Source organism: Trachemys scripta, chromosome 3 (assembly GCF_013100865.1).
Source record: "Trachemys scripta elegans isolate TJP31775 chromosome 3, CAS_Tse_1.0, whole genome shotgun sequence".
Lineage (NCBI taxonomy): Eukaryota > Metazoa > Chordata > Testudines > Emydidae > Trachemys > Trachemys scripta.
The window spans coordinates 172995568-173020342 of record NC_048300.1 but is presented as its reverse complement, the minus strand read 5'-3'; the positions used below and the strand labels follow the sequence as shown (position 1 = coordinate 173020342).

The 24775-nt window shown below is 44.3% G+C and overlaps 1 protein-coding gene across 4 annotated transcripts in view; it reads right to left on the bottom strand.

Annotated features, from left to right (window-relative positions):
* ASAP2 (ArfGAP with SH3 domain, ankyrin repeat and PH domain 2) overlaps positions 1 to 24775 on the bottom strand; it is a 173105-nt gene that overhangs the window by 109023 nt on the left and 39307 nt on the right. For all 4 annotated transcript variants that reach the window (XM_034766472.1, XM_034766474.1, XM_034766473.1 and 1 more), the window contains exons 3-4: positions 22846 to 22991; positions 31 to 105 (exon numbers count right to left, since the gene is read on the bottom strand). In XM_034766472.1, the coding sequence (XP_034622363.1) occupies positions 31 to 105; positions 22846 to 22991 (221 nt within the window). The remainder of the gene's footprint in view (positions 1 to 30; positions 106 to 22845; positions 22992 to 24775) is intronic.

The window sequence follows — 24775 nt, the reverse complement described above, 5'->3', positions numbered from 1 at the left end:
TATAAAAACAGAAATAAATGATTACCATACCCCTTTTACTCCTTTTAGGTCTCCCTTAAGCAAACTGTCCAATGGGAAAGTGATTATGTTGTTCATATTCTGAATCTGTAACAAAAAAGTTAAATTATGCTTTAGTTCAAGATTTTTAAGATACGATAATGAAAAATGTACATTCTTTGGCTTCACTCAAATATTTGAAAAGTTTTAATTTTTCTTCCTAATACTGTTTAGTAAGTATTTATTAGTACAACCAATAATCGAAGATACATGCAATCTGACTGAACCTTAGAACGCATATCTGCAAACACTACCAAACATACAAAGTGTCTGCAGCTGGGATGGCAGTAAGCACAACATACAGTAGAGATTGCAAAATGAGTCAATTCATTTCTGCACTATCTGCTTTTTGTCTGTTTAAATTATAATATTAATATAATTTTTTCTATGTTTAATATATTTCAGCCTATTATTGCTGATCATCTATTTTCCAATCTCTTAAACCACATCAGTATAGACTTATGTGTATGCTTAATTTTAAGTACAGGAGCAGTCCCACTGAACTCAATGGAACTACTTAACACATAATCAAACATACATATCAAATCTCTGCAGGACCAAGACCTTACAGATTATCAATTTAACATGAGAGACTGTCACCCTTACTCATGTTGATTAGTGCCTTATGCTGCAGTAATTCCTATTTATATTGCTGGGAATACTAACAGAGTAAGGTACTATACAACATAAAGGAGGCAGAATCTAGCCCTTTGAAGACTGCTGGTTTGGATATATAATATATGTAACATGCATTCTTAAAGGGGTAGGTTTTCAAGGAAGTATGCAAGAACTGTTTATTTTTAAACAGAAAAAATATTAATTTTGGAAAGGTACTAAAGATTTTATGACGACATAACATTTAAGAATAAGCAAAATATCACAGGGAAAAAAATCATTTCATTTAGAAAGAAAGGAGAAAAGACAGCACAATTTTGGATTTAAATACCATACCTTTAGCCACATTCACATAACATTTTGATTAAACAAAATAACTAAAGCAAGAAATAATGCTGTATGACCATGGGTAGCAGATACCAGTAAATCTCTATAAAGTGTTTCATCTCATCATATGATTCAGGCACAATGTTCAAGCTGTGGGCGCTATGTTAAATTTTAACTTAGTACGAATATACACATTGCATTGAGAGTAAGAGATGGTGTAACAGAACTGCATCAATGAAAAAGATTAATTTATGTTAACATATGAAGAATTTTTTTAAGGGAAGATTTCCCCACCCCATCCTCCACCCACAGAAACCAGGCAACGCACAGAAAATTGTACAATGGGTGGGATTTTCAAAAGTGCTCAGTGTATACGAAGAGCTTTATATCACCTAATATCAAATCCTACAGTCACTTAAGCAGTGCTAACAATCTCTCAAGAGAGTCCCATCTAGTTTTCCGCAGCCAGAAAGAGGAAAATGCAAACAGGAACCTCAAGAAAGGAGTCTGAAGTAGTATAATTGCAGAAAAGGGATTCATTTCCAGCCCAGAACAGTACAAATCAAGAGTTACCATCTAATGGCTCTTTGGTGGCTTAAGTGAAATGATCTCAGCGGTCCCAATACTGTCCTCAGAGGGCAGCTATGCATGTATAAAAAAAAAAACAAAAAAAAACCATCATCATCGACACACTTGGCACTTACTATATAAGCCTCAGAAGACAGGCCAAAGAGTAATTAGGCCTGGAGATCTGACTAAATCTTCAAGCCTAAGGATAGTTTCTTCACAGGGGGGGGGATGAGGTATGTTAGTGGCAGCACATACATTTTCACTTGACCAAACACATTGCATCTTTTCTGTGGATAGAGGTCATTTAGTCTCAATGACTCAGAAGCGGTCTCTTTTTATGTGAATTAATTTCACATGGAACATAAAAATTGGTAGCAGTAATGCTTTTACATGATTAGGGACACAGTGCTGAAAGTGATTTGTCTGCTCCACACTGACTGCTAAGTCATGCTTAGCATTCCAACATCTACACATCAACATAATTGTGTTTAAACATGACGAAATAGGAGGCTACTTACCAGTAAACTGGATGTCGAAGATGTGTGGTCCCTATCTATGTTCCACTGAGAGTTATACATGCACACCATGTATTCGGAGCTGGAGAATTTGAAAGTTGCGTCCATTGGTCCAACTGCCTCTCCAGTTCCTTCTCCACCATGAATCAGTTAAGATCAAAAGCAGAGAAGAGGGAGAGCAGGTAGTGGAATACAGATAGGGATCACACATATTGAAGAGCTTCCAGTTACAGGTAAGTAACCTCCCATTCTTCTTCAAGAGATGGTCCCTATTGTATTCTACTTCAGGTGACTGACAAAAAGTACCTAAGTAGGATGAGGGTGTGAGCATATAGATGGTAAGGCTGAGCAGAGTACCACAATCCTAACTGTGGCATCAGCAGAAGAGTCCTGGCACCAGGGCATGTCTGGCAAATGCGTGAATAGAGCCTCATGTGGCCACTTTACAGATATCCAGAAGAAGTACCTCCTGAAGAGATGCCACAGTTGTTGCTTGCTCTCTGGCGGAATGACTATTATACAATGGCAGATGGGAGAGGAGGTTCAACAGCTGATAGAGTAGAATGCAATCACAGATCCATTTGGAGATTCTCTGGGTGGAGATGACATGCCCTCTGACTCTTTCTGCTATGATGATGAACAGTCTCAGGGATTTTCTGATTGTTTTGTTCCCTGAAGGTAAAAGGCCAAGGCCCGCCAAATGTCAAGGGAGTGGAGTTTTCATTCCTCTGTGGAAGCATTTGGTTTTGGGAAGAAGAGCACACAGGTTAATCAATTGGTTATGGTGACATTCCAAAACTAGTTGGGGCTGAATTTGGGATGTAGACACAAAGAAACCTTATCCTTATGGAACATAGTGAACAGAGGATCTGTCATCATCGCTCCAAGTTTGCCAACCTCTTTACCTGGGGTGATGGTTACAAGGAAAGCGACCTTCATAGAAAGAAGAGACATGAAGCAAGAAACTAAAAGGATCAAAAGGGGGAGGGGCTTTGTGAGTACTGAGAGAACAAAGTGTAGGTCTCACTGGGGAGTAGGCTTCTGAATATGAGGGAACGTTCTTATTAGGCCTTTCCACTCTAGAATGTATTGGTCTGAGGATGTGCAAAGATTGAGTAGCCCTGAGAAGGTGGATGGTATGAACTGATTGCCACCAAGTGGACTCAGAAGGAGCTGATGGATAAACCTGATGTTTTCAAAGATAGGACCCAATCAAAGATGAGAAGCATGTCTGTATTTCTAGAGACTGCCACTTTGATAAGCCCAAGAAGAAAAGCACTTCCAATTAATTAGGTAACATTTTCTAGTAGAGTCCTTTCTGCTATTAGAGAGGATGTCTCATAAGACTGTGGAGCATGAATGTTCTAAGGATGATGCCCCATCCAAATACCAAACCCTGAGGTGGAGAGGACATGGATCGGGGTGCCTCATCTTCCCGTTCCACTGGGTCAGGGGCTCGGGAAATGTTGGGAGGATGATTGGTGGTCAAGATGACACGCGTAGGAGGTTGAGAAACCAGAATTGTCTGGGCTAAAATAGCCCAGGATCAGGATGACCCCGCTCTGTCCTGACAGATTCTGCATGGAACTCATGGCAGGAGCGGTAGCAGAGGGAAGGCATAATTGCTCTGTTTTTTCTTGGTCAAACCAGTTCATCACTCTGGGAGTGCCCTCTGGAGCAAAATGCAGTGTATTTTCTGTTTGCTTGAGAGGCAAATAGATTCCTGACTGGGGCTCCCCATAGATGGAAAATATTGCACAGTACCAAGTCGTCAAGCTCCCACTCATGGTTGACTGCAAAATGTCTGCTGAGAGAATCTGCAAGCAGAATTTGCTTCTCCGAAAGGTAGGCTGCTGATAGGGTGATTTGATTACTGATGCACCTGTTCCAGTGGCTGACTGCTTCTGAACACAGGGAGGTGGATCTCACTCCTCCCAACTTGCTGATGTAGAAGAAAAGACTGCTTGCAACTCCAGAATACTGATGTGCATCCTGAACTCTCGAGATGTCCAGGTACCTTATGCCGTGTGTATGTTCATGTTGGCTGCTCAATATAATATGGATGTGTCCTAATAATGGTCCTGTTCGGAGAGGAAGGGTAAAAGGGGATACCCATGCAGCAGAGGAGACACAACATTAACCAGCTGCAACCACGTTTGAAGGCAACGAAGGTGGAGTCTTGGAAACTGGGAGACGCAGACGCATGAGGCCATATGACCTAAGAGAGAGACATTACTTGACGGGTATTCAAGGGTTGTTTGTGATGTGAGCTATGATATTGTTCATGACCTAGAACCTGTCCTGGGACAAGTACTTTGTTGCCCAGATGAAGCCAGAGATTGTGCGAGGCATGAGAACACATTTTTCCATGTTTATGCTGACTCCCAGCGAGGAGAGGAGGTGTAGCATCATGGAAGTTGGTGCACAAGCTTCCTAGTGGGATTTGCAGACTAGGTGCCAGTTGTTGAGGTAGGGGAAGACAATAAGACCACAATGTCTGACATGATCTGCTACTACCTTGGTAATATCTTTGTAAATGCTCTGGAGGCAATTGCTATTCTGAAGGGAGCACTCTGTACTGAAAATGGTCGGAGCCCACTATGAATCTGAGGAAGTGTCTTTGGGCAGGATGAACGTTCTTCATATCAAGAGCTGTAAACCACATGCCCTCTTCTAAAGATAGATTTCTAGTGTTCCCATGTGATACCTGAGTTTGCCATCTCAACTGCTCCATTTGCAAAGGCTGAGGTTGGTCTCCAATCACCTTTCTTTTTGGGGAAGTAAGTCAAGTAAAACCCTCTCACTTGGTACTGAGGAGGGATGTGTTCTATCGATCCTCGCTGCAGTAAGGAGTTCACCTCTTGTTTGAGTATATTCTCATGACAGTGGTCCCCAAGGGGGAAAGGGGGAAGAGAGGGGGAATTTTCAAGAAGGTAGGGATGCAAACTATCATATAGCCACAGTGGATGACATTCAGCACCCACTTGTTATTGCACTCAAGGTGCTGAAAAAGAGTGCTCGATGACCTCCCAAATGGCATGTCAGGGTCAGGAGGTGCTGGGCTTAGTGTTTCACGGCTCTCAAGCACCCATCAAAAATAACATTGAACCGGGTACTGAGATGGACACACAGAACCTGTTGCAGAGGGTGTACGGAAGCGGGACTTCTGAACCCTTTGTCTCTCATGTGGTGGTTCATAGGGCCTCTGATGGAAAAACTGCTGAACCACATCTAGACCAATGAAACTTCCCGCTGGGGCAGACGTGTATATCCCAGCAAGTAGAGGATAGCCCTGAAGTCCTTCAGGGTATGGAGGGATCAATCTGCTGGCTGAAGAGGTGTGATTCACCAACTTCTGTGCATCTTCCTGGGAACGCTGACACATGGAGCCATGACCCCTGCAGTATGGCTACTGCTCATGATGATGGCAGTAGCCATAGCTCTAGAGAAAGTATCAGCAGCATCAACTGCAGATTGGAGAACGGTCCTAACTATCAGTTTGTCTTTGTCTATCAGAGCTTGAAAATGAGCTTTATTCTGTTGCAGAAAGCTGTAAACTCTGTAAACTTGTCTAAATATGGTTTCTTGAACTATGCCATCAGAATCAGGTTATTAACTATCATGAACTGGAGGCTGCATGTTTAAAACCTTTCTTCCCAGCAGATCCATGCATATGCCATTTTTATCAGCAGGAATAGACCAGGGATGTCACTGCCTAGCCCTTTCAGAAGCAGAATGGACTACCGGTGAGTTGGGAACTGCATGAGAAGACAAAAATTCCGCTCCTTTGACTGGCACATAATAATGCTTCTCCGTTCTTTGGAGGGCAGGAATGCAGGTGGGCCTAGCTGGCTCTAGTATGGCTTCATTAATGGGAAGAGTTATACTATTGGGTCCCGATAAATGGAGGATGTCTAGGAGTTTGTGTTGGGAGTCCTGGATCTCCTCAAGAGGACTCTGAAGCTCCCCAACAACAGTGTGGAAAAGATCCTGGAACTGCCGGAAGTCATCAGCAGGGGAAAGGGAAGGAGAAGAGAGGAGAAGATGTAGGAGTCACCGCTTCGTCCGGGGATGAAGATGGCAATATTGTTGGCCCTGGTGGAATTGCTGGATCCATAGCATCATGTTCCTCCTCTGTCAGATCTGGAGGCAGGTCTGAGCCTCTCCTTAGAAGGGAGGCAAAAGGTGACTTCGTGGCATATTGGATAGACTCTGCAGCAAGGTACTGTCTCAAGGCCCACAGTAGAGCCAATGGGGGAGTCAATAGCTGGTCACGGTTGCCCCCATGGCATGGGGTACCAGAAGCTCTGAGTCAGAGGAGGTTGGTCCCAAACTGGTGCAGGTCTTTTGGGGGGTAGAGGACACAGAGTAGGGGAAGAAAGATTCATCAGGTGGTTCACAATCTCCCAATGAAAAGAAGGCTGATTCCGGTTCCAATGGTGGTACCCAATGTGCTGTTGGAGGAGAGATGTATTCTGCAGCTGGGACAAGTGATTCCCTTGGGAGGATTTTATCTCCTTGGAGACAGATGGAGGAGGGGATTCCAGAACTTGGAAAGCGAAAATGTCCCATGGGATGGCAACGGTTTCATATCTCTCTGGTGTAAGAGGGGTTCTGCTTGTTCAAGCCATCAGACCCAGCAAGGAGAACGGTATTTGAAGTTGGTTGGACTTAGTGCCGATGGAACCTGGGGTTTGGGAGGAGTCAGGGATGATAGTACTGACAGAACTCGGTCCAGTACCAATGGAACCTATTTTGGGGCTTTCTTGTTGTGCCTCTGGGATTTAGGATTTAGCTTATGTCCTCATGGGCCGAGCTGATTGTCTTGCTTACAGTCGAATCCTCATTGAAGTAGATTTACAGGAAGACTTAGTCTCATGCTTTCTGATGAGACACACCTCCACCTTGTGAGGTCTGTGAAGATAGATTCTTCCACACCAGAGTTGGACTTTGCAGCTGGAGGCACACTGCTTGCTGAATCATGCAGATGTAATGGGGGGGTGGGGGAGGAGAGTCCCCGGCCTGGGTCCAATTGGATCCTCATGGCCTTCTCCATGAGGCATTTGTGACAAAGTTCCCGCCCTTATCGGGCATGCTAGGGAACAATCAGCAGATACCACACCTCGCTGCGATGTGGGCTTCCCCAAGGCAGTACAAACAGCGCTGATGGGCATTGCTGATTGAGAAGGATCGCAGGCAGGAAGCACAGAGTTTGAAGCCTGGTGTCCTGGCTATAGAACGGGATACGGGGCATATGGAGGGGTGGGGTGGGAGGAAAGTCGCCTTGGGAGCCTAATCTAACACTAATAGATGTATAAATCTCTAAAGTCTAAAAGCTATTAAAACTGTTAAGAATTATCTAGTTTGTAAATAGTTTTATTTTGTAGAACAAACCCAAAGCTGTGGACACTGAAGGTTCCGACCCAGACCAAGTGGCAGTGAGAAGACACTGGAGAGGCAGTCGGTCCACTCCACCCTTTATTCCCGTAGACGGAGGCACGAGGTAAGCCAGGGTGTACGTACGTACCAATGGACAATACTTTCAAATTCTCCAGCTCCAGACGTACAGTGCGCATGCATAACTCATAGGAAAATACAATAAGGACTATCACTTGAACAATTCTGCAACCCAGACAAACCCTTAAGGGATAAATGGAGAAATGTGATGAACATGAACCCCGAATACAGCTGAAGACTTCACAAGGAAAAAAAGAGACACAGAAAGGCTACCAGAGAAATCACATATTTCTGTTAGGATTTTATCCTATGAAATATCATCACCCTACATCCAACCTAGCAAGCTATGCTTTCATAGTCTAAACCAGTGGTCACCAACTGGTTGATCGTGATCAGCTGGACAATCCTGGAGGATCTCCCAGTTGATCGCGATCTCCGGCTGCGCAGCGGGGCTGCCGCTAAGACAGGCTCCCTGCCTGCCCCAGCCCCACCCCGCTCCCAGAAGCAGCCAGCACGGCCCTGCGGTTGGGGGGCAGGGGTCTCCCTCCACACGCTGCTCCTGCCTGTAAGCACTGCCCCTACAGCTCCCATTGGCCGGGAATGGGGAGCTGTGGCCAATGGGAACTGTGGGGGCGGTGCTTGCAGAGATGGGCAGCGCGCAGAGCCACATGCCGCCTGCCCCCCCAGGGGCTGGAGGGGCGCGTTGGCGCTTTCCAGAAGTGGCGTGGGGCCAAGGTAGGCAGGGAGCCTGCCTTAGTAGCAGCCACACTGCACCGCCGACCAGGAGCCACTGGAGGTAAGTGCTGCCCGGCGGGAGACCGCATCCCAACCCCTGGCCCTGAGCCTCCTCCCAGAGCCAGCACCCCATCCCCCCTCCTGCACCCTGAACCCCCTCCTACACCCCAAGCCCCAGCCCTGCCCCCCCCTCCCAGAACCAGCATCCCCTCCCGTACCCCAACACCCTGTCCCAACCCAACCACCCCCAGAGCCAACCTCCCATATTCCCTCCTGCACCCCAACCCCCTGCTCCAGCCCCCCTCCCAGTGCTAGCACCCTGTACCCCTTCCTGCACCCAAACTCCCTCCCAGAGCCCACATCCCCTCCTGCACCCCAACACTCTGTCCCAGTCCAGAGCCCCCATCCTGTACCCCAACTCCCTGCCCCAGGCTCAGCCCAGAGCCCCCTACAAGATTCACCTTCTCACCACTGCATTCTTCAGTGAATCAGAACAGAAAACTGGTAGCAGAAACCAACATTTAAACAAAGAACACAACAGAACACTGACTGCCTTTCAAGACAGTTCTGACTGCTTTCATGAGCAGTGCATAGGTACAATGGATGTAGAAGAGATAATATATATGCAAGTATTTCTAGTTAAAGACTTTCAAATAAATTAAAAACTTTAAAATAGGGGTCCTTTTTGAAAGTATTAATGTTAGACTTAATTGTATTCCTCCAATATTTTGTTTTTTAACTTGTTATATTTATATTATTTACTACTTGTTGTATCCTTTACATTTCTCTTCTACTTATTTTTGTAAAATAAATTTAAATGTATATTGGCTGGTAGACGTGCAGTATTAAATGCATGCACTGTTTAGACCTAAAACAGACAAATCATGTTTGTTCATATCGATAAATCAAGAGGTGGAATGCAGGAGAAAAATCTTAAATTTTCTTTACTGCTTCTGTTATAATAGTTTTTTTAAACAGTTTTATGTAAACACATCTCCATTTTAGCACAGTAAAAAAGCATTCCTTTGCTGCTCCTCCCATTCTAGATCATCCTAAAATGTACACAAATGTATATAATCGCCCAACAGATGCCAGTATGTTGCCTCTACATTTTGATTGATAACTTTTTAAAAGTTGTTGGGAAAGGAGATACACACTGAAGTCTAGGAGTGCTTCAGAGATGTTGCAAGATCAGTTGCCCCTGGTGCTAGAGAAACACTGGCAACTTCCACGTTTAAAAAAAAAAATAACTGACCTGGTTTCCACTTCTAAAACTGCTGCTTTGGCAGCCACACAGTTTTCCCTCTGACAGCTTCCAACAAGATAAGATGACAGAGAGAGAGTAGTAAATTAACATTCACAAATTGGAAAAGGCTGGTGGGGGGAGAAAAGGCGGCAGGCGGGAGAATGTTTATTTTCACAAATACTCAGCTGCCAGAAGCCATACTAGATGTAATAGCCAAGCCAACATTTGCACAGGGAAAAAAGGGACTAAACTACTGTATATGCTCGTTCATAAGCCAAATTTTTGTAGTAAAAAAGGGAAGCACCAGAGAAGGGGGTCGGCTTATGAACTGGTATAGAGAGGGAGAGGTGGGACACAGCCCCTCCCCCCAACAGAGGGAGCAAGGAGAGGCAGCACAGCCAGCAGAGCCAGAAGGGAAGAGGCGGGGCCAGAGTCTCTCCGCTTCTGGCCACGCTGCTCTTCCCCCAGCCCCCGAAGCAGCTGCAGCTCTGGGGCTGGCAGGCTGCAGCCATGCCACTCGGCCCCATCCCACAGAGCGGAGCAGGCCGCGGCCGCACTGCCCGGCCCGCCAGAGCATGCTGCGGCCACGCCACCTGGCCCAGCCCACTGGAACATGTTGCGGCGGCGCAGCCCAGCTTGCCGGAGCAGCTCCAGCCAGGCCAGAGACATCCTCCCCTGGCCCTCCCCAGATAAGGTGGGAAGGGATGGAATGGGGAGAGTGTGGGAGTCCCAGGGTAGGGTGGGATCATGTGGGGGGTAGTCACAGGGGTTACTCCCCTGACTCCCAGCTTCTCCCCCCAAAAAAATTTCCCCACCAGTTGCTGTCCCAGCCCATCAGGGTAAGCAGCTGGCACGCTGGGACACTTTGTTTACTTAGGTTTACTTCCATGCCTGCGGACGCTCGAGGTAAACAAACCACCTCGGCCCACCGGCGGCTTATCCTGATGGCCCGGGAGCCAAAGATTGCTGACTCCTGAATTATAGGGTCGGCTTATGAACTCGTTATAAAAATTGTACATGTTTACTTATCCATCTTGGGGGGGCTCAGCTTATAAACGAACTGGCTTATGATCGAGTATATATGGTAATTTAAAATCATAGGACCAAATCCTGAAGTCCTTAATTGGGTAACTCATCTATTTAGTTAAAGTAGAGGTTTACTCAAGACAGGACTGCAAAACCTTAAAGCCTGCACTACTTTCAAAAGTTTTTATTTAATAATAATAATAATAATAAAAAACCCACACCTCCTAATCAAAAATGTCTATAACTTTTTGCTGAAAAATCATTTAGACACACAAATAGGGATACGCTAAATGTGCTTTTAAAATGTTTTAAATTTAATTGAAAATAAAAAAGGTTTTCTAATTGGAATCAAGCACTCTAAGTGTGCATTTTATGGTTACTAAACTACTTCTCTACTGTTTGTTTGTTTGTTGATAGCACTCAGCCATTGGCCTCACACACACCAAAGCACGTGGGTTCATTAATGACTGTTAGTATAGCTTAATGTACTACACTGCTTAAGTAACTTCCCTTTCACTAAAGAAAAGCACTATTTGATTGAAAAAATTAAAATAGGTTTCCCAGGGTTGCAGGTTTTTAGCAGCACAAAGCCAATTAACAAACAGGAAATGAACAACAATGAAATATTACACCACTGTGAAGATAAGATATAATGTGTGCTTGACCTTGGAATTTTTAAAAGTTATTAATTATATAGTAAAAGAAAAAGCATTGAAGAAAAATCAACCTAGAAGAAAGTCTTTTATTTTAAGAAATAAATCTCACAGTACCTAACCCAAGATTTCTCAAGGAATATAGGCATTGCTATGTCAAAACAGACCAATGGCTTGCCACTTCTACTACATTTACAGGGATCGGTAACCTTTGGCACGAGGTCTGTCAGGGAAAGCTGCTGGCAGGCCGGGATGATTTGTTTACCTGTAGTGTCCGCAGGTTTGGCCGGTTCGCCGTTCCAGGCCAATGGGGGCTGCGGGAAGTGGCGTGGGACGAGGGATGTGCTGGCCGCTGCTTCCCACAGCTCCCATTGGCCTGCAACGGCAAACCACGGCCAGTGGGAGCTGCGATCGGCTGAACCTGCAGACGCTGCAGGTAAACAAACTGTCCCAGCCTGCCAGCAGATTTCCCTGATGGGCCACATCCCAAAGGTTGCCAATCCCTGTTTTAGAAGATGCAAAATCCCCCTACGCACCTAAGTGAAAAACTACGAGGGAAAATTTCTTCCTGACTAGAGCTATCAATTTATGCTCAAAAGCATGAGGATTACAATTCTAGATGTTAAGAGAAGAAAAAGCACTTAAGTAATCTAGTCCAACACCCTGACCAATGGCCCATTGGTCCCTACAGTATATTTTCTAATATTTTGTCCAGTCAAAGTTAAAATATCTAAGTGATGGGCTTCCACCACTTCCCTTGGGATACTTTTGCTTAGCCTAATAAATTTTACCATTAGCAAGTTTTGCTTCTACTTGGACCCCAATTTCCTCTCCTTCCTTGCCATTGACATAATTAAACTATCTGGTAACTACTTTATTTTTTCCTCCACATCTCTTAGTTATGTTTTAGACAAAGTATACATGTTTAACTCTTTTAATCTTTCTTCATAAGTGGCCAGATTCAAAGCCTGATGATTTGCTATCATCTTCTGAACTCCTTCCAGTTTGTCAATCTCTTCCTGGCAAAGACATTAATATAGTCCAGAAGCAGTTGCATCAGAGCCATATAAAGAGGGATTACTACCTCTCTGCTCTGCATAGGCAGCCCACAACTGCACTCACCTTTTTGTTATCAGATCCCATTGCAAGACCGTGTCTTAACTTGCTCTCTATTATAAACCTCCTCCCCCAGAACACTCAGCATTACTGATGTCCAGGTTTTTCCAAGTTGAATTTCATGTTAATTTCTGATTCCTCTAGGACCTTTTGCATCATTTCTCTGTTTTCACTAGTGCTTGCAACTTCTTCAATAAATTTTGTTGAGATGCTGAAAATAAAGATCTGTCATCACATTCACATACCTCACTTTACACCTTGACATGCTGCTCTTTCAAATAAAGAATAATGATGCACATTTTCAAATTTAACACATTTTCAAATTTAACACCATTAATCTGGGCTTGAATAGGGACTGGCTGGCTCATTACAGAAGCAGTTTTTCCTCTCCTGGAATTGACACTCCTCATCTATTGTTGGGAGTGGACTACATCCACCCGGATTGAATTGGCCCTGTCAACACTGGTTCTCCACTTGCCAAGTAACTCTCTGCTCTCCATGTGTCAGTATATAATGCCTGCATCTGTAACTTTCACTCTATGCATCTGAAGAAGTGAGGTTTTTATCCACGAAAGCTTATGCCCAAATAAATCTGTTAGTCTTTAAGGTGCCACCAGACTCCTTGTTGATTTTAAAAGCACCCATCAGTATAGTGTCATATGATTCTTTAGCAAGTTCTCTCCCCACATATACCAGTGAGATCAGGAGTAACTCCATTTAAATAAATGGAATTACGAATGTTTAACAGCGTGGAGAATCAGACCCAAACCTGCCAAGATTTACAAACATGCTTAACTTTACATATGTGAGAAGTCCTGTTGACATTAAGCAGACTACTCACACCTGTAAAGCTATACACATTTGCAAGTACAGAACCTGAACTTTAAAAACAAATAAAAAAATTTAAGTTCTTTGTTTCAATATCTTGCAGGGCAGCAAGTGTCATAGGTTAATTAAATACACTGTACAACAGCATTTCCTTTGATCAGTTTTAAACATGTTACCTTTTAAGTTCAATGAGTGCTCTCTTGCTTTTGTATTATGGAAAAGGTAAACAGGAGCACCTGGCTAGCCAAAATATGTAGCAAAAACATTGACCCTTACTTTTCTCCTTTGTAAATTAATAACCCTAGCATTTTTAAATTACTCCTTATATGGAAGCTTCTCCTCCCTTCCTCAACACTTTCTGTAAAGTAAAGATTTCAGATTCCAGTGCTCGTCATCCAGCAATTGTTATGAGCACTGAATTTACAAAGAGAAACTAAATTAATAAACACACAACAGACTACGGATAAAAAGGCCACTGGATACTTAGGAGGAGGGAGAGTATATTGAGGAATTGGGGGTGGGGGGAGATAGGGGGAGAGAGAAGAAAAACAAAGCACAGAGTTGTTAAATAGCTACTTTGTTTCTAAAGTACAAGGTAGAGACCTGCACAAATGAGATCTTTTTTCCAGGGAGAAACAGACAAAGGAGATATGCGATTATAGGTTTTTTTCCCATGGCACAGTAAAAAGAATAGAATTAAAAGAAAAACTTGTAAAGAGTAGGCATGTTGGGTTGACTGGCCTTTTCCCTATCCTAATATTTCTGATATTCAAACTCATACCGTACCACCTGACACTTAATCATATAGGGCGTTCAAGTATTTAAAATTACAAGTGACTGATACAAAAACATCCCATACACAGACCTAACCACACCATTGATGCTACTATTCTAACTAAATGAATGCCAAACAAGCTATCAATGAAAAATAACACCAAGGAACAACAGTGTGTATGCCAAGAAAGATAGTGTTCCTTTCTGAAAGGTGCCTCACCTAGGTTATCAGAATCAAAAGAAACATCAAGTGGACTTCTTAAAGACTATTTCTACCCAGAGAAAGCTCAAGGAAACTTTATGGCAGTATACTGGAGTTACAATACAGAAGCCAGTGGATAGAGCTCTACTATGATTATCTGGGTTCTGTACTGGAGAAAAAGGTGCACATCTATAAGAAACTGATAAAAACCAATGTAGCGGAGAATATAAAAAACTGATAATTTTAATGCATGTTAATGTGCAATACAGTCCCCCTCTAGAAATGCCACCTCAGCTTTTACGGCTAGTCTCCAAACATGAAGAACCAAAGAACCTGAAAATTGAGTTCTCCAAAAAATATAGTCTTATAGCTTCAGTAGCTATTTTAAAATGCATATACAAAAGGAATCCAGCCAGATACACACGTTAATTCATTTGCTCCCAATCAAAACTATATCAAGGCCTGAACTTCAACTTGGCCACTCTATAGTTGAGTCATAAGATACCAGAAACAGAGTTTCTGATGTGAGGAAGTGAAAGGTTTAAAAATCCAGATGCCCGGATATGACCATGAAAAGACTAAAGTCATGATGGCATGAGTGTGTACTTTGGGAAACCTTCTCCATCAGGTATCAGGGTAGCCGTGTTAGTCTGTATCCACAAAAATGAGGAGTCCGGTGGCATCTGAAGAAGTGGGTTTTTTTACCCACAAAAACTTATGCTCAAATAAAGCGTAGTCTTTAAGGTGCCACCAGTCTTCTCCATCAGAAGAGAAAAAGAATGAAAAGCTGTGAAAGCAGACCATCTTTAAAGTAGATTCATACAACATGAAGGAACGATTTAAGGAAATCGTTCCCTTTTTAATTGAAACGTTTTAGAACTGCAGCCCCGATGTTCAGCTGACAGAACACAATAGCTCTCCAATCAAAAATCAAGAAAATTCTAAATAAATGACAAGGTAAAGCTTAACACTAGGCCTCAAGTTACGCTAGGGTAAATAGCTTTGTCATCTGTTCCAGTCTGGGCATGTCCTCTCTCTCCCCAGAATATCGCTACTCATTCTGCTAGCATCTTTTCTGAAATCTTTTAAAAGTGCCTTATGGAACTAAAGAACATAAGTGATTAAAAAGATGGCTTGCAGTAGCAGCTTGTATGGCAAAAAACATAAAAATCTCTTTACAACTAAACACAGTGTGCCAAGTTAATGTCAATACATTCGTTTTTGATGCAGAATGCTTCAAAAATCTCTTTGTACTGTACATAATTCAGTGAGTGAGGAGACAGACTAAAAGGGTATTTTTCTGGGGGGAAAGAGGAAGCATGGATGGGGAAAGGAGGTACTGAAAGGACTTCAATCTGACATTCCAGGTGTGTAAAACATTCAGGTCAGTATAGTTTACAACAGTATAAAAAAACATGAAATGTGCATTATGCACAGCTATGATGTTGTATTGTATAAATAAAACAGATATCAATAATTAAATAATAATAAAGAAGAATCCAAAGTCTCTTCAGAATACTACAGCACTCCTTCAAGACAGTCCCTTGTAATCTCCACTTAGAAAACGACTTGTATCCAAGCAATTTGGAGATGATTTTCAAAGTAGGATACTTCCAGAAGGGAGAACAATTTATTCAAGTGGTATGAATTTCTGGCTGGAAAAATTAAAGAAATACTTCCAAGAAGTTCATGTTTATAAATAAGTGATTTTCAAAAAACCTTAGAGTTTGTGTGTTTTTTCATGCTTGGACATTTAAGAGTTTTTGGGGGGGAGAGTTTAAACTTTCCCTGCTGGCATCTGAAATTCAGGTAACAATGGGTGTCTGTCCTTCTTCAGTTCTCATTTTGCAATCAGCAGGAAGCAAACAACTTTAAACCTCAGAAGGGTGGAGCACATCTGGAGAAAGAAAGGAGCTGTCCATTGGGACACTTCCCTCAGCAACCTGCAGTAGAGGTAGAGGGGACAGAGGGCCTACCTGCTGGAATTCATTGAGTCTCCCCTGATATAAGATAACAATGATAATGAGACAAGAGGAGGAGCCACAAAGTTTCTGTATGTGCGAAAATATGTGGCACTCAGCCAGTAGGGAAAATGAGAACCATAAAATGAGAAGAATGAAAGACGTGCATTTCTGATCTATATAAATTGAAGCAAGAAAAATAGACCGCTGACAGTGAGAAGCCAGAACAGAGAAACAAGTTTTAGAAACGCTGCTTTTCGTTTTGCTTAGAGGAAGATGAATCTGATTATGAAATTACTCTCCTACAAGCAAGTCTCATAATGACCTTAAAATAGTCTGATCAGGTCACACACAGCATACAGATACTTCCTTTGTAAAGGAGACTCAAACCTTTGGATGAAAAGTAGTATATAAAAGCTACACTATTCTTATTATTATTACACATAACCCACACTATTCTGTAATTGTGGTAATTAATTCAGTAGTTACTTTTTTTGGTAAAATGTCCACATTTATTTGGCTTGAATTAAAAATAATCTTTAAAAAGACACATTAACAGTTTCAGCTTTCCCACTGCTATTTTAATAAGAACGTAAAAGCTGACACTACTTTTTCAGTCAACATTGCTTGTGAAAACATTCGTTGCTTAATACAGATAAAATAACTGAAACCCATGTTATAGATTACTATATTCAGTTGGAGAAACAGTTTACTCACCGTACTGTGTTAAAATGAGATATAGTACAGTGTGTTTCTGTAGGCAGCATAAGTGTACTCATTTAAATGGCCAATTCTGCCACCCTTACTCAAACTGAGTAGGTCTACTAATTTCAGCGAGTATTTATATGCTAAGGGACTAACTCAACTTGAGTAAGGGTGGCAAAACTGGTCCTTAATCTCAGAACGTCATACCCCACATCTGGAGATATCCAAATTCAATGTGAAATATATTTCAGTGCTAATACATTCAGGGCTTCATTCCCTGGCTCATCAAGATCATGCTCAGTGAGGCAGGGAGGGAACAGCATCAGGGAGCCAGTTATGGCCTGGAGGCGCCTCTAAATAACATGGGCTGGCAACAGTCCCCAGAAGACCACTGCCAGCTGAGCACAGCTGAAGCACATCACACACTGGCCATTCCTCCTTCCTGTCCCCTGAGGAAGGTAGCATAAAAGTTAGCTCTAGCTGGCTCTATGAGGGCTTGGGACTCACCCATCCTAGGGGAATGCAGCCAGCTTTCATTCCCTGATTGTGTCCTCTGAGTAACACAAAGCAAGCAGAGTGGGCAAAGAATCTGCCTCTTGTAATTTAAGTTTTTATATTCCCATGTTCGCTCTGTGCATGTAGAACACATACAATATGGCCCTGATCTTGCAAGACACAGAGTGCCCGCAACTCCTATTGACTTCAGTAACACTTGATGTGCTCAGCATTTGCAGAATTGAACCCTATATATTATTTATAATCTGCAGTGTCAAAAATGGGGTAGGCTTTTTACATGCAAGTAAGAAAACCATCTGTTCTCCAAAAGCTTACAATCCAATTACATAATGCAAAGGCAATATGTAAAAGGAAGGTAAAAAGAGAGTGAATAAGCAGTGGAACATAGGTCATATTTTGTTAGTTTAACAGTTTTAATAGCTTTCTTTGCTGTTGTTTAAGAATAGGGACTAGGGCCTGGTCTACACTAGGCGTTTATGTCGAAGTTAGCGCCGTTACATCGAATTAACCCTGCACCCGTCCACACCGCGAAGGTATTTAGTTCGACATAGAGGTCTCTTTAATTCGACTTCTGTACTCCTCCCCGACGAGGGGAGTAGCGCTAAATTCGACATGGCCATGTCGAATTAGGCTAGGTGTGGATGGAAATCGACGCTAATAGCTCCAGGAGCTATCCCACAGTGCACCACTCTGTTGACGCTCTGGACAGCAGTAAGAGCTCGGATGTTCTGAACTGCCACACAGGAAAAGCCCCGGGAAAATTTGAATTTGAATTCCTTTTCCTGTCTGGCCAGTTTGAATCTCATTTCCTGTCTGGACATCGTGGCGAGCTCAGCAGCACTGGCAACGATGCAGAGCTCTCCAGCACTGATGGCAGTGCAATCTCAGAATAGAAAGAGGGCCCCAGCATGGACTGATCGGGAAGTCTTGGATCTCATCGCTGTGTGGGGCGATGAGTCCGTGCTTTCCGAGCTGCGATCCAAAAGACGGAATGCAAAGATCTATGAGAAGATCTCTAAAGACATGGCAGAGAGAGGATACAGCCGGGATGTAACGCAGTGCCGCGTGAAAATCAAGGAGCTGAGGCAAGGCTACCAGAAGACCAAAGAGGCAAACGGACGCTCCGGATCCCATCCCCAGACATCCCGTTTCTACGAGGCACTGCATTCCATCCTCGGTGCGGCCGCCACCACTACCCCACCACTGACTGTGGACTCTGAGGATGGGATAGTGTCCACGGCCGGATCCTCGGACATGTTAGCGGACGGGGAAGATGAGGAAGGAGATGAGGAGGACGAGGCAGTCGACAGCGCTCACAACGCTGATTTCCCCGACAGCCAGGATCTCTTCATCACCCTTACAGAGATCCCCTACCAACCCTCCCCAGCCGTTACCCCGGACACAGAATCTGGTGAAGGATCATCCAGTAAGTGTTGTAAACATCTAAACATTTATTTGTAACAGAACATGATTATTAACAATTTAAAAAATGGGTTTCTCATGATTAGTTTGATTAACTTAACGGTTCAGTCATGGGCAGTGCAACTATTTGAAAAAAATCTAGCAATGTCCGGTTTTGCATGATTGTCCTGCCCAAGCCGCTCTACTGTTTAGTCCCTGCTACTGCAGCTACAGTAAGATGCGGTCTATATGTCCGGGGATGGAGCAGAAATCCTCCTGGGACATCTCAAGGAAGCTCTCCTGCAGGTAATTTGAAATCCGCTGCATTAGGTTCTTGGGGAGAGCGGCCTTATTGGGTCCTCCGTAGTAGGACACGTTGCCGCGCCACGAGACTAGCAAGTACTCCGGAATCATTGCTTGGCACAGCATGGCGGCATACGGCCCTGGTCTTTGAAGGCTTTCCCGGAGCATTCTCTGTCTGTCGCTCTCAGAGATCCTCATGAGGGTGATGTCGCTCATGATGACCTGCTTTGAATGAGGTAGGGGAATGTTAGTGTTGGGACTGCTTTACCGTTCCTTTACAGAACTGTAACCGCTGGTTTGCAGCCACGCGGTGGAGGCGGGAGAGGGTCAGCCGAAAGGGATCGTTCCCGGGGACAGCCGCGAGGGTGTGGGACAGGAGCAGACTTCCTGCTTGCCGGATTGCTGGCAGCAGGGACCGACATTGATTTCAATGTGAAATGAGACCATTGCTAATATTAAAGTTTTAAGCTGCCACGAATCTACGGCTTACCATGTCTGCGTGCAAGAGCAATTCCGTTGTCCTGACACGGTTCTCAAAAGTGCTCTGCAAAACCCCAGACACTGAATGCGAAGGCCGAGAATTCGACCTTGTGCTGAGTGCGCATGTGATAGGTGCTGTGCATGGTCCTGTTCACAGAGAAAGACTATGTTCTTTGTTCACAACTACATTTATCTTTCTGAGGAATTCACTCCCTTTTTCCCATTCCCACAGCCCCATCTGCGACTGTCTCACAACCTAGCCTGTCATCACACTCCCAGAGGCTAGGGAGGATTAGGCATAAGAAGAAGAGGACACGGGAGGACATGTTCTCAGAGCTTATAGCCTGCTCCCGAGCCCAGGCAGCACAGCAGACCCAGTGGCGGGAGAACTTGTCCCAAATGCACCAAGCCACCATGGATCGGGAGGAGAGGTGGCGTCAGGAAGACCAGCAGGCGACTCAAACCCTGCTTGGACTACTGAGGGAGCAAACGGACACGCTCCGGCGCCTTGTGGATGTTCTGCAGGAACGGAGGCAGGAGGACAGAGCCCCGCTGCAGTCCATCTCTAACCGCCCTCCCCCGCCACCAAGTCCCATACTCCCTTCACCCAAAGTGCACAGAAGGAGAGGCGGCAGAGTCCCTGCTAACTCTCACTCCACCCCTGCAGAGAGCTCGAGCAGCAGAAGGCTCTCATTCCCCAAAGTTTGACAAGTTCTTTCCTTCCCGCCTGACACAAGCCCCCGTCCAAGTTTCACTTCCCAGTCCCATGTGTAGTTGATAATAAAAAATATGTTTCTGTTAACTACTGTTTCCATCATGTTCTTTTGGAGGAGGGGGGGAAAGGGGGTTGGTAATTGGACAGGACAGTCACCTTTGGCAGGGTACATAGTCGGGGGCAGGCACAGCAGCAGGGCACATACATAGTGCAGTGATGCAGTGACTACTTACCCTGGTTAGTCTGGGAGGTTCTTTTCATGTTATGTGGTGGGGGGTGGGTTGCTCTGTGACTTTGTGGCAGGGGAGGGCAGTTAGAGATCTTAAGCGGCGGTCCTTAGGCAGGATCACAGAGCCACACAGCAGGGGATCTGTAACCGTCCCCCCCCCCGCCACAAAGTCACATAGACCCCCCATACACACAGTCCCTATCAGGAGGGGTGACAGGCTCCGTTGAAAGAACCATCCCACCGCAGCGGAGCCTGTCAGTCCTTGAGTTTAGAAGCTGCATTCGCGCGACTACACTACACCCGCTCCGCACCACAGTCTGCGTCCCAGTTTTTAAAAATTCCCGCGAAAACAGTATTAAAGAAAACGGTGTGCTTTAACAAAGTAGAACTATTTTTATTTTGAAACGTGTGTTGGAAGTGGGGTGAAGGCTTCTCTGTACACAAAATTAGAAAGTCACAGGTTACCCTGCTCACTCAGGAACTTTGCTTTCAAAGCCTCCCGGATGCACAGCGCTTCCCGCTGGTCTCTTCTAATCGCCCGGCTGTCTGGCTGTGAGTAATCAGCAGCCAGGCTAATTTCCTCAACCTCCCACCCCGCCATAAAGGTCTCCCCCTTGCTCTCACAGAGATTGTGGAGCACACAGCAAGCTGCTATAACAATGGGGATATTGGTTTCGCTGAGATCACAGCGAGTCAGCAAGCTTCTCCATCTCCCCTTGAGACGTCCAAAAGCACACTCCACCACCATTCTGCACTTGCTCAGCCGGTAGTTGAAGAGTTCTTTTTCAGTGTCCAGGGCACCTGTATAGGGCTTCATGAGCCAGGGCATTAGCGGGTAGGCTGGGTCCCCGAGGATGACTATAGGCATCTCCACATCCCCAACAGTTATTTTGTGGTCCGGGAAGTAAATACCTTGCTGCAGCCGTCTAAACAGACCAGAGTTCCTGAAAACACGAGCGTCATGAACCTTGCCCGGCCATCCCACGTAGATGTTGGTAAAACGTCCCCTGTGGTCCACCAGTGCTTGCAGCACCATGGAAAAGTAGCCCTTTCTGTTAATGTACTGGCTGGCCTGGTGGTCCGGTGCCAGGATAGGGATGTGAGTTCCATCTATGGCCCCACCGCAGTTTGGGAATCCCATCGCTGCGAAGCCATCTATGATCGCCTCCAAGTTTCCCAGGGTCACTACCTTTGGCAGCAGTACATCAACGATTGCCTTGGCTACTTGCATCACAACAACCCCCACGGTAGATTTGCCCACCCCAAACTGGCTCGCGACTGACCGGTAGCAGTCAGGCGTTGCAAGCTTCCAGAGGGCTATGGCCACTCGCTTCTGGACAGTCAGGGCTGGTCGCATCCGGGTGTCATTGCGCTTCAGGGCAGGGGACAGCAACTCACAAAGTTCAAGGAAAGTTCCCTTCCGCATGCGGAAGTTTCGCAGCCACTGTGATTCATCCCAGACCTGCAGCACTATGCGGTCCCACCACTCAGTGCTTGTTTCCCGGGCCCAGAATCGCCGTTCCACGGCATCAACATGACCCATTGCCACCGTGATGTCCTCGGCGCTGGGTCCCCTGCTTTCTGAGAGGTCTGTGCTACTCTCAGACTTCAGGCCATCACCGCGTTGACGTAGCCTCCTCGCCTGACTTTTCTGCATCTGCCTCAGGGCAACCTGTATGATAAGCTGCGAGGCGTTGAGAGCGGCCACAACTGCAGCGATGGTTGCAGCGGGCTCCATGCTCACAGTGCTGTGGCGTCCGCGCTGTCAATGACTTGAAAAGTGCGCGAAATGATTTCCCGCCGGCGCTTTCAGGGAGGGAGGGAGGGCGGGAGTGAGTGATGGATGGATGACGACAGTTACCCAAAAGCACCCTCGACACATTTTTTTACCCAGAAGGCATTGGTGGCTCGACCCAGAATTCCAATGGGCAGCGGGGACTGCGGGAACTGTGGGATAGCTGCCCACAGTGCACCGCTTCCAATGTCGACGCTTTCCCCGTTAGTGTGGACTCACAAAGTCGAATTACTGTCCTTAGTGTGGACACACACGTTCGACTTTGCAATATCGATTCCAAATATTCGATTTAAGTAAAATCGAACTACTCTCGTAGTGTAGACAAGGCCTATGTCCACTTCCTTGAGGAAAGCACTAAGATTCATAGGCTTGAAAGAAGCATGTTTCAATTATGGATTTGAAGGAGGCAAAGGTGAAGATGTGACATACTGGTTCAAGTCAAAGATTACAGACATTCTCAGGGAGGTCAGAAATACTGGTTTCCAAAACACTGAATTTTCTTCAACAGGAACAATTGTGGTTTTATTTGTGAACTAAATATACCTGAACCATCTATACGTATAATTCTTCCTAGCATAGTTCCAATCATAACAATGTTTTATTCTAGACCATTTCTTACCAAATTTTTGAAGAGAGCAGTCAACTCCTTTGTAAACACAGAAAATTTTAAAAACGCTGTTCCCAAATCTGGATCATCCCTACAGACACAGTTGCCTCCAAATTTCTCCAATGCTTGAGTGTACTGTTCTTCATTTTCCACATGAGCTTCAAAAGAGCAAACACAAAATTAACTCAAATAGCTACATGAACAAATTACTGAAAGTTAAAAATGGCTAAAACAAAACTCCAGAACTTTCAGATGAACAATCTCTTTATTAACTTATTTTGCATGTCAACTTGATGCATTCAAAATTAGTAAATACTTCTTTAAAAAAAATCAAGTTTGTTACATCATGCACCAAAATAATTCTTCAATGGTAAATTTAGTTTGTGTTCTTTGATTAAAAACACTGGCACGTGTCTTACTCTAGATCTGTAAAAAGCGCAATGATTTTCCCCACCCGAGAAATGCCACTCTGTTTCCTTGGAGATAAAAACCCTGGAAATAAAATTATCCCTTTGTGAACTTTCTGACTAATGAAATGAAGAACAAAACACATACGTGATTCACTTCACAAGCATGTTCATTCCTCAAACATTGAAGGTATACATATTATCCAAAACAGAAAGCTTGACATTCTTTAAATGAAACACAAGAACACACTAACTGGGTAGGTCTACTACTTAGCTGTGTCTAACCTTAGACACCAAAACACACACTTATTGGCTTTTTCAGTATTTAGCCTATTACAAAGTTTGAGCCTAACCTACGTGAATGTGTTAAAAACATATTTAAGTGATGCTAAGCTGACTGGACAGAAGTGCACGACTTTTAAAAACTGAAGATTCTGAGCTGAACTATTCTATCACCTCCTTTTAAAATGATGAAGCTAGTACTTTATATTTTATATATACAAAAATAAACTATGTTAAAGAACATTATTTAGGTTGCAAAGTCAAGCACTCTAAAATTAGGAAGCGCCTGATTTACAGTTGCCACTGCAGCCTTAATTTTGCCCTCTTGTGCATCTATCCTGTATATTGAATGAGGAACAGGTCCTGTGGGATAAAACAGTATGCAGTCATGTAATTAAAGTGTGCAGCATAATGCATACATACAAGAGGGCTGGATTAAGGTCGCACAGACAACATTAATTCAGGCATTTCCTAACTTTCTAGTGCTTGAATTTGCAACCTTATTAACAAAACTATGTTATTTCGTATGGTTTTTTAAAAAGATAAAAATAAATTCTATGAAGTGTAACTGTACATATCCACCCAACATGCAACATCAGCAAGGTTTGAATCTTGTGCTGCAGTGCTGAAGGTTCAGATTTCTAACACTTAAGCAAAGTACATTAGCTGGCAGCAAGAGAAGGTCACTATCCAAGGGAGGGAGGAGAACAAGGTGCTGGCACCATGGATGGCTCCAGATGTACGGTTGGTTCTCTTTCTTTTCCTTCCCCATTCCCCTGGAAGGTGAGGGGCTTCTGCCCCATGTAGTGCCCCGGAATTAGGGATGCTAGGTCCCAAGAGCAGTGTGGTTTGGAGGAGAGGCTTTCCTCCTCTCTCCCCACTATAGATGTTCCCAGGTGTTCCAAGTGCAGAATGTGGTGGTGGGGGGTGGAGTGTAACAGTAGCATGAGCCTGGCCTTAGAGAAGAAGGTTCATGTTCAGTTATTATTTGGGCATATTCCCAAAACTTCCCTAAGGAACACAAGCCAAATTAGGAAAATAGCAATTTTAGTAGTTTAATCTTGTAGCCAAACCCAAGCAGAATTTTATGGGACAAAGAAAAGATACATCTCTAGCCGAGGGCTTTCTCCCTGATGATTTCAAAGCCCCGCTGCAAACAATGGAGGCGTTAAAACTTCTCAAAAAATGCAAAAGAATCTTATAATGGAAAGTGTTCAACAATTTTAAACACCCCCCCCCAACATTCATCTTGA